A 12,546-nucleotide genomic window follows, 5' to 3' on the forward strand; every position below is an offset into this window, starting at 1 on the left:
AACTCTGAGGCTCAAAGATAGTCAGGCACTTGGGGTTTATATGCTACCCAGAGCCAAGGAGAAGGGGTGGGGTTCTGGGGTTTCAAAGGGGAGGGAGACAGTGCCTAGGAGGATGGGAGGAGCAAAGGTTTGCCACTCCGAGAAGTCAAGTCATTCCGAGATTAAAAGTTTTTATAAATAGCTCTCTTGCTGGCATTGGCTCCGATTAGGCCCCTAGCCTTGGAACTTTGATATGCTGCAGGTGCCTAAAAGGAAAAAACAAACAAGAGTCCAAACAAAATCTAAAAAACCTTGCACTGAGCGGTAACCACAGAGGAGTCACTGGCTGATTGCAACACTACAGGTGATCCCGCTCACCCATCCCCACCCCCACCCCATCCCCACCCCCATGCCAGCAACCCAGGATTAAGCCTTGTCTTTTGTGCTCAGTAACTTCCTGCTTTCGCTTTTGGAGATGTGTCAGCTCCAGCCCCACACAGCTTAACCTCAGCCTCCCTGCGTGTTTCAGTGCTTCAGGCTCTGCTCCAAGAACCTGGTGAGTCTTGGTATCCCCTCTTCTGGAGGAGACTGGGTGCTGGGTTTAGCTACTCCTGGATATTTTTTGTTGTTGTTGCCTCTTTGGGGCCGCACCCGCGGCATAGGGAAGTTCCCAGGCTAGGGGTTGAATCTGAACCGCAACTACCAGCCTTATGCCATAGCCACAGCTACACTGGATCCTAAACCCACTGAGCAAGGCCAGGGATTGAATCCATGTCGTCACGGACACCAGTTGGGGTTGTTGCTGCTGAGCCACAGTGGAACTCCTTGGCTACTCCTAAAGAGACCTCTGCCATCCCAGGGTGCAGCTGGGTCAGCCTGGCTCAGCCTGAGGGTGGAAAGACCCATTTTGCACAGGAAAGCAGGAGCTGGCAGGTGTAAGGGTTTGTGTGGGAAGAAATGGGGAGGGGAGATTACATCCGTGTCCAGAGGCTCTAAGACTAGTGTTTAGGTTTGTGTTCAGACAACAGGAAAAATTTACCTTATATAAGGTGTATGACCTGGGGACCACTGACTTCAGGCTCCTGTCTACTACCTGGCGCACTGTGTCTGCAGGTACAAGGATGACGTGAGGGACTTGGCAGCATCCTGGATTTGGTATCCGTGAAGGATGACTGTGTGGATTTATATTAAATCCCCTTGGGGTTTGTTACAGCCAGTAACTCTGTGAAGCTGGCTCTCTTATTGGCAGCAAATTTAAAAATGGTAATAAAATACACAACAAAATCCATTTAACTATTTAAAAAATTTTAAGGTTTTATTGACATATGGTTGATTTTCTTTTTCTTTCTTTCCTTCCTCCCTCCCTCCTTTCTTTCTTTCTTTCTTTCTTTCCTTCCTTCCTTCCTTTCTTCCTTTCTTTCTTTCTTCCTTTCTTCCTTTCTTTCTTTCTTCCTTCCTTCCTTTCTTTCTTTCTTTCTTTCTTTTCTTTCTTTCCTTCCTTCCTTTCTTTCTTTCTTTCTTTCTTTCTTTCTTTCTTTCTTTCTTTCTTCCTTTCTTCCTTTCTTTCTTCCTTCCTTCCTTCCTTCCTTTCTTTCTTTCTTTCTTTCTTTCTTTTCTTTCTTTCCTTCCTTTCTTTCTTTCTTTCTTTCTTTCTTTCTTTCTTTCTTTCTTTCTTTCTTTCTTTCTTTCTTTCTTTCTTTCGTCTCCCCCCCTCTCTCCCTCTCTTTCTTTTGCTTTTTAGCGCCACATCCGCCGCATATGGAAGTTCCCCCACTAGGGGTCAAATCAGAGCTACAGCTGCCAGCCTACACCATAGCCACAGCAGTGTGGGATCCAAGCTCACAGCAATGCCAGATCCCTAACCCACTGGGCGACGGAGCCCACATCCTCATGGATGTCAGAGTCGTTTCCACTGCACCTCAACGGGAACCCCCGATGATGGCTGATTTTCAGTGTTTTGATCATTTCTGCTATATGGCAAAGGGGTTCAGGTAAAGACCATGGAATGCTTCATGACTTTGTGTGTCATCCTGGTGTAGGGGCCATGCTAATCTTCTTTGCAATGTTCCAGTTTTAGCAGAGGTGCTGGTGAGGCCGCCTCCCATGCTAAGCAGTTTTAAGTGTGCAGGTCACTAAGTTGACGTATGTTTACATATTTGCTGAGCAGCCAATCTCCAGACGCTTTTCATGCTGTAAACCTGAAACCGTGTCCCCATTGGACAAGGGCTTCTCATTGTCTCCTCACCCCAGCTCCGTTTGACTTTGTGTCTCTAAGGATCTAACTCCTTTGGGTACTTCATGGCGGTGGAAACACACAGTATTTGTCTTTTGGTGCCAGGCTCCTGTCACTTGGCACAATGTCCTCAAGCTTCCTCCAGGTGGTAGCACAGGTCAGATATTGCTGTCTTTGTGTTCCCTTCATGGCCCAGTGGTTAACGAACCTGAGTAGGATCCATGAGGATTTGGGTTCAGTCCCTGGCTTTGCTTGGTGGGTTAAGGATCAGGTGTTGCCATGAGGTGTGATGTAGGCCACACACGTGGCTTGGATCCCTGTTGCTGTGGCTGTGGTGTAGGCTTGTGGCTGCAGCTCTGATTCCACCCCGAGCCCAGGAACCTCGATTGCTGACGGTGCAGCCCCAAAAAGCGAAAAAGACAAAAAAAAAAAAAAAAAAAAAAAAAAGAAAACAAGAAACGCTGTCTTTTGAAGGCTGCTGATCCTATCCCACTGTTGTAGAGACTGCACTGTGTTGGCCTTTTGTTCATGGATGGACACAGGAGCTGCTTCCGTGTGTCAGCTTTGGTGACTAATGCTGCTGTGAACAGGGGTGTCCACAGCTCTCTGAGACCTCTTTCTGTTATTGGAGGGTATCCCCAGAGGAGGAGTGTTGGATTATATGGGAAAGCATTTTTAGTTTTTGGAGGAACCCCCGTCTTTTCTCCACAGAAGCTGCTCCTTTAACATTGATCCTAACAGTGCACGAGATTGGTCAGAAGCATTTGAAAAAGAGGCAAACGGGGGTGCTGAGCAGTACATGACATGTTCAAAGGCACAGGTGTGGGGGCGGAGCCAAGATGCGAATCAGCGTTTCCTGGCTCTTGGAAAGCTTGCTCTTCACCACTGGGCTGAGCTTGGGCTTTGGAGGCTCCGTGGGCGGGAGCTTCCTGAAGATGACTGTGTTCACTGGGTCAGCCTGGCCCTCAGAGCTGGGTAGTGGGGAGACATTGTGTGCCCCAAAGATTAGGAGACAGAATCCTGTCACTTCTGATTGAGAGTGAAGGTGGGACCCTTTCCTGCAGGCAGTTGGGAGACAGACCAGTGTGGATTGATGCCTTGACTGAGCTGGGCTGGAGTCTGTCCCATGTCATTCTGCCTGAACTCGCAGTTCCAACTCCCTGTCACTCTGCAAGCAGTGACACAGAAAGCGGTCCGTTTTCAGAAACCTTGGTGTAGAAAGATGTGGAGTCTCAGTTCTCTCATCACCCAGTCCCCCAAAAGTACTTCGCACATAACAAGGAAGGGAGGGCGTAAGGATGGCAACAATATCCCTTGTTTTATGGTGGAAAGGAGGACGAAGATGGCACATAGTTTGTACACAATCAGACAAGCTGATGCACAGCAGAGCTGAATTGGAACCAGCAGATCTGGTTGACGTGAGTTCTAAAATCATCATTCTTAGCCACTCAGCTTAGGCCAATTAAGCAGTGGCTGTGTGTGCCAGGCACTGTTTTAGAAGATTTGCTCCTGAAGGGGCCGAAATCTTGGCTTTCTAGATTCTTTGGCTGGTCTGGTCATGACATTTACATAGCAGATGGACAAATTTAGTTTGTTAGGTACAGGAGGCCCATAGAAACTCAGAGGCTCAAGGACAGTCAGGCACCTGAGGCTTATATGCTCACACCCTGAGCTTAAGGAGAAGTGGGTGGGGATCTGGGTGTTCCCAGGGAAGGGAGACAGTCCCTAGGAAGCTGGGAGGAGAAATGCTTGGAAAGCAGATATTTGCCCATTTAGTTAGAGACGTCTTTCTGAGATAAAATGTTATCTCCAGAAACAGCTCTCTTCCTGGCATGGGCCGTCTGTCTAAGTTATTGAGCAGTTAAGGGAGAGGCAAGAGCTGTTCCTGAGTCTGCTGTGTCTTCATTGCCTTCAGCTCCAAACAGTGCACGTGTGAAGTGGTGCATTTTGGGGGAGACATAATTCTCTCCCCTCCCTTCTCTGCAAGCAGCCCTTCCAGTAACTTTGAACCATGTGGAAAGTCTTCCTTAGATTTGAAGAAACCAAAGCTCAGAGATGGAGGACGGGCCCCGTGTACCCCTTTACCTGCTGATCCCATAACCCCGTTGCTTTGTGGAGTCAGACTCCCAGGGTCAAGTGTGGATGGACATTCTTGGTGACTTTGGGTCTTGTTTTCTCTTCAGGGAGGAGCCTCCTCAACTCTGTCTATGATGTTGGGTCAGCGTGTTCGCCAATTTGGTGAGAAACTGGTCCGAAGGCGGCCACTGGAGCCGAGGAACGAGTCTGAGATTCCCACACCTCATCTCAACAGCTTCGACCTAGTGGTCTTTGGTGTGAACAGAACCCTGAGGGCTGGTGTGTACATCCTAGCTGGTGCCGTGGCTGTGTATGTAACTGGGCCTGCGATCATTATCTCCTTCTTGGTGGCTGGCTTATTTGCCCTGTTGTCTGGATTCTACTTTGCTGAGTTTGGGGCCCGGGTACCCTGCTGTGGTTCTGTGTATCTCTACAGCTATGTGACAATGGGACAACTGCATGCCTTCATCACTGGCTGGAACATCATACTGCATTTTGTTCTTGGTGAGATGACGCAAGTGGCGCATGCTGTGGGCTTAAGACCAGGGACCTGGGAGAGAGAACTGGGGTCTTCCCTCGTTCATCAGCCCTTTGTCATTGACCTTGTAGAGGGAGTCAGGTCGTCGTGGCAGAATCCCCTCCACCTGCATTCTCCTCAGATCTAACCTGTCATCATAAAATCACTGGAAACCTAGAAGGAGGGGGAAGTGTAGGGAGTGGGTGAGAGGGAGGCACGTCCCACAGGCCCATCCCTCAGCATTTGAAAGGCTTTGCTCAGCTGTTGTCTTCCTGGATTTCCCTGTACCAGTCAAGTGAGATTTCAGCCCTCATCTCCCAGCCCTGCTGGTCCTACTTCCCTGTGGTCTTTTCTTGCATAACCTCCATCTCTTCCTAACATATCACATAGCTAATTTAGTCACCTGGTTCAGTTCCTCTGAGCCCATGAAGTGAAAATTTGAGACAGGGTATTTTGTCTGTTTCTTCCCCCCCAAATCCACTCCAGGGAGTTCGTAGGGGTTCAGTTACTGTCCTTTCATGAATCTACCTTCTGCCATTGCAGCCACCGCCTACTTGACCAGGGCCTGGAGCTACACCTTTGACAGCCTGATTGGGAACCACATCTCGCAGGTGTTAGAGGGAACGTTCTCTGAGCATATGCCCTCGTTCCTGGCCCCATACCCAGACTTTGTTGCGCTGGCCCTGGTGCTGCTGATGGCTGGTAAGAAGGGGTCAGAGCTAAGCTGGGGAGCATGGACTGTGAATGTGGGAGCTAGGGTGGGAAGGGCTTGGGTCCCCAAATGGTGGGGGGATTAGGACTGGAGGGAAAGGGTCAGGAAGGCAGAGCTTAGCCTATTGTTTTCCACCTTTGCAGCACTGACGTTTGCCCACAGGTGGGGGCTGTCCTGTGCTCCACATTGCATGTTTTCTATTTTCCTTTATTTTTTCTGATTTTTGTTTGTTTGTTTTTAATACATGTGTACTGGTGGCATATGGAAGTTCCTGAGGCTAGGATCTGAATCCAAGGCACATCTGTGACCTACACCACAGCTCATGGCAACACTGGTTCCTGAACCCACAGAGTGAGGCCAGGGATCTAACCTGCATACTCTCAGAGGCAACAGTGGGTACTTAACCTGCTGATCCATAATGGGAACTCCTGTAAAATCATTGTTGGATGTTGACTATCATCCCTGGTCTTTGCTCCCTCATATGACACATGACAGTCAGAATGTCTGCAGATGTGGCCACATCTCCGTCACGGGACAAAATCACTCCAGCTCAGAATCACTGATAAAATGACAAATTTCCTCCTCTATATTGAGAACAGGGATATTCTTCTAAAGAAAAGGAGATTCTCAGAGGAGGAACTAATGTACTATTTGTCTCAGCTTTATTGAAATATCATTCACATACCACATTGTCTTAGTTTATGTTATACAGCATGATTATTCGATAGATGTATGTATTGTGAGATGATTGCCACGATAAGAAATGAACCCTCTTGGAGTGTACAATTCTGTGGCACTTAGGACATTCATAGTGTTGCACAATCAACATCTCCCTCTACTTCCAAACATTTTCATCTCCCCCAAAGGCAGCCCTGTACCCACTGAGCATCATTGTCCATCCCCCACCCCACCTCTGGTCCTCAACCCTAAGCCCTTGACCACCGCTAGTCCACTTTCTGTCTCTGTGGATTTAATTATTTTGGAGGTTTCACACTTTCCATCTTTCCCACAGGGCTACTGATTCTGGGCGTTCATGTGACAGCTCGTGTTACCAAAGTGTCCACAGGTATCAATGCTTTGGTTCTCAGCTTCATCATCATCTCTGGCTTCATTAAGGGAGACCTGCACAACTGGCAGCTCACAGAACAGGACTACAAACTGGCCGCATCTGGATCCTCTGACAGCTATAGGTCAGGAGGGTCCTTTTGCCCCTAGTCTTGCTTAGAGGGGCTGCAGATCTGGGAATACGGTGGGAACGGAAGAGACCTGGGCTGATGGATCCAGAAGATGGGGTCCTGGAGCCCAGGTCTTGGGGCGTTAATGGAGGAGTCCAGTAGAGATGTCTGAACAGCCTCCCCCACGCTCTTCCCCATCCCTTCTCTCACCACAGCCTGGGCCCTCTGGGTTCTGGAGGGTTTGTGCCCTTTGGCTTTGAAGGGATTCTCCGAGGAGCAGCTGTGCCTTTCTACTCATTCTTTGGTCTCAATGCCATTGTCACTACAGGTAACATGGTCTTTATGTGTCCTTTCCGGCTTTGCCCAGTTTGGGCTGCCCTTGAGCAATGGGGTTGGCAGTTGATGAGGCTGCTTTTGGAGGTGGAGGGGGAAGAATATTGAATGATTTCACAGCTGTGTGTTTTCCTGACCTGATGCTCCCACCATCCTGCAGGGAAAGAAACCCCCAACCCTCAGCGTTCCATCCCTTGGAGCATAGGGATCTTCATCTCCATCTGCTTTTTGGCCTATTCTGGTGTCTCAGCAGCTCTCACCCTCATGGTGCCCTACTACCAGATTCATCCTTACAACCCCTTGCCGCAGGCTTTCCACCATGTTGGGTGGGCTCCTGCCGGATACTTCGTGGCTGTTGTCATCCTGTGTGCTCTTTTTTACAGGTCAGTGTCAAAGCTTTCTCTCCATGTACCGTCAGATGCTCAGGCATCCTCTCTCTTGGGATTGAGGGACGAGAGGGAAAGACACCTCACCCCAGGTGGGAGCAGGGAGCAGAAAGCAGGTCTGTCCTGCTTCTCTACATCCTCACACGTGTTCCCATTATTATCTTTTCCAGCCTCCTGGTTGTCATGTTGACCATGTCTCGGTTGATTTGTGCAATGGCAGAGGATGGGCTCCTTTTCCGGGGACTTGGCAAAATCTACGCCCGAAGAGGCACCCCCATCGTGGCCATCCTGGTTTCTGCAATTCTTTCAGGTCCATAAACACAACCCAGCCCTTCTTGGATCAAAATCTTTAGCTTGGATATATCCACTGGCTTCTCACTCCCTCCCCCAACCCTCGTTCTAGGGATCATGGCAGTACTTTTCGAGATCCATCATCTTGTGGAACTCCTGTCAGTTGGGGTCTTGCTTGCTTACTTCCTAGTGGCTTTTTCTGTCCTGGTCCTCAGGTGAGACTCCACTACACCTTGACTGGGGGTCTTGGTCTCATGGAGGTTGACAGTATGATCCCCTCATTCTGCTTCCTAAATGTCCTGCTGGGCTTGAGTCAGGAAAGCAGTGGACTAGGCTGTCTGATGCTGGATGAATAGGCGCAGCTGTTCATGTTACCTTTATACCTCTAATTCAGGTACCAGCCAGACCAGAGCTTCAGCAAGAAGGAGAAAGTAGAGGAGGAAACTGAGATGGAGCCTATAGTTGAAGGAAATCCTTCACCATCTGTACCTGAAGCAGGAACCTCAAACCCTCTAAAGAGTCTGTGTAACCCTATCAGCACCACCCCGACTCTGAAATCTGGCCAGATTGTCTATGGATGTGCCTTCCTGCTGGGTAAGCCTGGGGACTCCTCTTTGGTCATCTTGTGAGATGGACAGGATGGGCAGGGAGTGGGTGTGCTGGCAGCTGAGGAGTCTTGCAGATGTGATGGCATCTTCCTGGGGTGGGCAGTGTGGGGAGGGGTAACCCGAGGTCTTGGCCCATTTGGCCTCTGGAGTTGAGCCTGCTGTCCTCCCCTTGACCCTTGCAGTTCTCCTGCTGACCATCCTGAGCCTGCTTCTGGCCCTGTGGCCCAGCCGCGTGTTTTCTGGAGACCCCGGGTTCACAGCAGGGGCTGTGCTGCTGCTGCTGCTCATTATGTGGATCACTGTCATCATTTGGAGGCAGCCCCAGAACCCCTCTCCTCTTCACTTTAGGGTAGGTGACCTTATGTGCCCAGCTGTCCAGGCTGAGTGGCTGAAGTCGGCATGCTTTGAGGTGAAGCCTCCTTTGCTGGACCAGGGAAGGGGAGACTTGCTCAAACCCATGGACCTTCCCCGGTCCCACCCAGTGCTTCCCCCCCACCCCTGTCTCAGTGGGCCCTGTGTGCACAGCCTGAGGATGACTGGGGTCTCCCTGCCTACGTGGGGTGGGGCCTCCCTCTCAGCTGTGGGTTCTGTGTTCAGGGAGTCACTGGCTTTGCCTGCAGGTACTTTCTTTGCCTGTCTTCCCACTGATCAGCATCTTTGTGAACATTTACTTGATAATACAGATGACTACTGGGACTTGGGCCCAATTTGGCATCTGGAATGCTGTTGGTAAGTGACCTTCTGGGATAAAGAGGTCTCTTGCGTGTCTGAACCCAACCTTCTTCGTAAAATCTCCCCCAAACTGTGCAGACGCTGTACTAGGAGTCCTCTTGGGCATTTCTAACGGGGGAGAGGGCCTGCTTTTCCTTCTCATGGTCTCATTTCCCTGCTAGGATTTGCCATATACTTTGGATATGGGATCCGACACAGCTTGGAGGAGAAGAGTGATCAAAACCCACCAGCTTCCAACTTCCATACTTTTGATGAACACACCTCTAGTGCTAAATCCTGTTAACTCCAGCAAATAGATGCTGTGTGGTCCTCTCCAAAAGGGGAAATGTATTCTGGTTCAAGGGACTTTTTGAGCCTCTATGGAGTGTGACATTGGGATACATGTAGAGCCTTCTATTTATTGCCACTGGACAGGATGACTTTTATGTATAATTTAAAGTAAACTTTTAAAAGTATAACATGCCTACAGAAATGTGTATGCTTCATAAGTGTGCTCGCAAGATGAATTTTCACAATTAAGTACTACAATGTAACCAACAACAGAGGAAGAAATGAACTGTTACCTTGCACATAAGAAGCACTTCTTGGAGTCCCCGTCGTGGCTCAGCCAAAATGACTCTGACTAGTATCCATGAGGACGCAGGTTCGATCCCTGGTCTCACTCACTGGGTTAAGGATTGGCTTTGGCTGTGGTGTAGGCTGGCAGCTGCGGCTCTGATTTAACCTACAGTGTGGGAACTTCCACATGCCATGGGTGAGGCGCTAAAAAGCAAAGCAAAAAAAAAAAAAAAAAAAAGAAGCAGCACTCCAGGAAAAACCCAAAGATTGCCACAAGAGAAGAAAATGCAAGTAAGTCAATGCTGTGTCAAGAGGTGTATTTGAAATATTAGCACATAAATATGTTGAAGTAAAAGGAAGAGAAAAAGTTGTGCAAACAGTAACATGAGAATGTTACATAGCTATCTTAATTCCAGATAGCTGGAATTTAAAGTAGAGTTTAAGTAAAAAAATAATAACATTTTAAGTGGGCCATTTCATAGTGATAAAGCCACATGAACATTTTTATCATTTCTTCTAGATTTGTTGACATACAGTGTAACATTATGTAAATAATTATTTTTCTTTACTTTTCTGTTACAGACTATTGAGTTATAGAATAGAGTTGTTGAGGAAAAATTATTAATTGGAAAAAAACAAAAACAAAAACCCCAAACCCCCAGATCCTGTCTTGCCAGAGGTTAGGGGAAGGTGATGATAAGTCATGGTTGGTTGATAAAGAGTTATTGTTGTGTGCACCTGAAAAATAGGAAGTGAAACTGAAAGTCAGGATGAAAAGTTGTTGCCGCAGAACCGAAGGCTTGGAATGGAGACGATGAACATTGAAGATGTTGGCAATAGTGGAGTTTGGGACAGTCCATGGGAATAAACAGCTGAAGCAGAGTGAAGGACGGATGGAGGTCAAGTTACTGAGAACCGGAGTGATGAGAAGAATTAGAAAAAAATAGATGGAGGAGGATGAACAGAATTAGAAAGATCACTACCTTGCAAGCTCTAAGGAAATCATGGTTTTAGGAAGCAATGAATGGAAACTGAAATTATTGATGGAAACAGTGGCTGTCTCCCAATTATCATTCTTCCCTTGCTAATGTGGGACAGACAGATCTCATGTGCTGCCCACTGTGCTGTCACCGGCAATGCAGAACCCTACCCCAAAACAGTCTGAAGGAAGTTGAACCAGAATGTAATCCAGCCTCTAGATCAACTACCAGCTTATGTAGATCTAAGGGGTAGATTCACATTTCAACTGAAAACACGATTAGCCAAAGCCAGAATGTGGGCAATTCTCCAGGAAAGAAGATGGTGCATTGTCTATAACAATTAAAAGATATGACCCAACCTGGAGAGCTAATATAGGCATACCTCTGAGCTATTGCTGGCAATCGAGATTATGGCCATAAAGGGAGCCACACATTTTTTTTTTTAGTTTTCCAGTGTACATGAAAGTTATATTTAGGAGTTCCCTGGTGGCTAAGTGGTTTAAGGACCTGGTGCTCTCACGTCTGTGGAACGAGCTTGAACCCTGGCCTGGGTATTTCTGATTGCTGCAGTTTTAATTTTAAAGAAAGTGGTGTTTAAAAGAAAAGTTATGAAGTTCCCATTGTAGCTCAGCAGGTTAAGGACCCAACTAGTATCCATGAGGATGTGAATTTAATCCCTGGCCTCCATAAGTGGCTTGGGGATCTGGCATTGCCTTGAGCTGCGGTGTAGGTCACACGTGTGGATTGGATCCTGTGTTGCTGTGGCTGTGGTGTAGGCCGGCAGCTGCAGTTCCAATTTGACCCCTAGACTGGGAACCTCCATATACCACAGGGTGGGCCCTAAAAAGAAAAAAAGTTAAGTTTGCACTATACTGTAGTCTAAAGCATTCTTTCTAAAAAAAAAAAAACCAAAAAAAACCCCCATGTATATACCTTAACTTAAAAATATTTTATTGCTAAAAAATGCTATCCATCATCTGACAACACAGACTTGCCACAAACCTCAATTTGTAAGAAATACAATATGTGAAGAACAATAACACAAGCTATGCCTGTTTATATGTATGTATGGATATGTATTAAAATTTGTTTACGTATAGTTAGTATGCACATAATATGTATATATGTATAAAATGTATGTTAAAGTTTGTTTATCTGAAATTCACTGTATCTAATTATCATGTATCATATTCGCTCAATTTGACAGTGTTGGTCAGTTGCTTACCCATGACACACTTCTGGACCTGAGTCACTTTAGCTAATTATTAACTTCTCAGGGAGTTCCCAGTGCAGCTCTGTGGTTAATGGCCTGACTAGTATCCATGAGGACATGGGTTCGATCCCTGGCTTTGCTCAGAGGTTAAGGATCCTGTGTTGCCGTGAGCTGTGGTAGAGGTTGCAGACGCATCTCGGATCTGGCGTTGCTGTGACTGTGGCATAGGCCAGTGGCTACGGCTCTAGTTTAAGCCCTAGCCTGGGAACCTCCATCTGCTAAGGGTGCGGCCCTAAAAAGACAAAACAAAACAAAATACTTCTCAGGCTCTGGAATGAGCTCATGGTGGGTGAAGGGCCAGACACCACCACGGATGACTCATTATTTTCTCATCCTGCCACTAAAATGTCAGCTACTTGAGGGCAGAGGTTTTGCAGACTTGGTCACTGTTGTATCCCCATCTTTAGAGGAACGTGTGGTGCTTGGCACATTAGTAGGTGTATCATTGATACGCGTCTAGGCAATGAATTATTTTAGTGATGTTATTGCAACTAGAATAAATTATCAATGACAGCGATGATGCTTTTCTTTGCTTTAGAACAAAGCAAACCACAGCCTGCAGACCCACACTAGCTCAATTCTTGTTTTCAGAAGCAAACTTTTACTGGAACAAGGTCACTAATCTATATGTGCTCATTCATTTTTTTTTTTTTTTTTAAGCTGTGCTCATGGCATATGGAAGTTCCTGGGCCA

General features: G+C 47.3%; 1 protein-coding gene across 12 annotated transcripts in view; it reads left to right on the forward strand.

The window, feature by feature from the left end:
* Positions 1 to 12,366, forward strand: part of LOC100626318 (cationic amino acid transporter 3-like) — a 48,589-nt gene extending 36,223 nt beyond the window's left edge. For 3 of the 12 annotated variants that reach the window (XM_005664804.3, XM_021093401.1, XM_021093398.1), the window contains 11 exons: positions 4,396 to 4,792; positions 5,349 to 5,507; positions 6,530 to 6,707; positions 6,908 to 7,020; positions 7,186 to 7,408; positions 7,582 to 7,721; positions 7,815 to 7,917; positions 8,097 to 8,296; positions 8,493 to 8,659; positions 8,931 to 9,039; positions 9,204 to 12,366. In XM_005664804.3, coding sequence (XP_005664861.2) covers positions 4,396 to 4,792; positions 5,349 to 5,507; positions 6,530 to 6,707; positions 6,908 to 7,020; positions 7,186 to 7,408; positions 7,582 to 7,721; positions 7,815 to 7,917; positions 8,097 to 8,296; positions 8,493 to 8,659; positions 8,931 to 9,039; positions 9,204 to 9,325 — 1,911 coding nt within the window. In that variant the 3' untranslated portion in view covers positions 9,326 to 12,366. 12 annotated transcript variants of the gene reach the window in all.

The sequence above is a fragment of the Sus scrofa genome, chromosome 6 (genome assembly GCF_000003025.6).
Source record: "Sus scrofa isolate TJ Tabasco breed Duroc chromosome 6, Sscrofa11.1, whole genome shotgun sequence".
Taxonomy (NCBI): Eukaryota; Metazoa; Chordata; class Mammalia; order Artiodactyla; family Suidae; genus Sus; species Sus scrofa.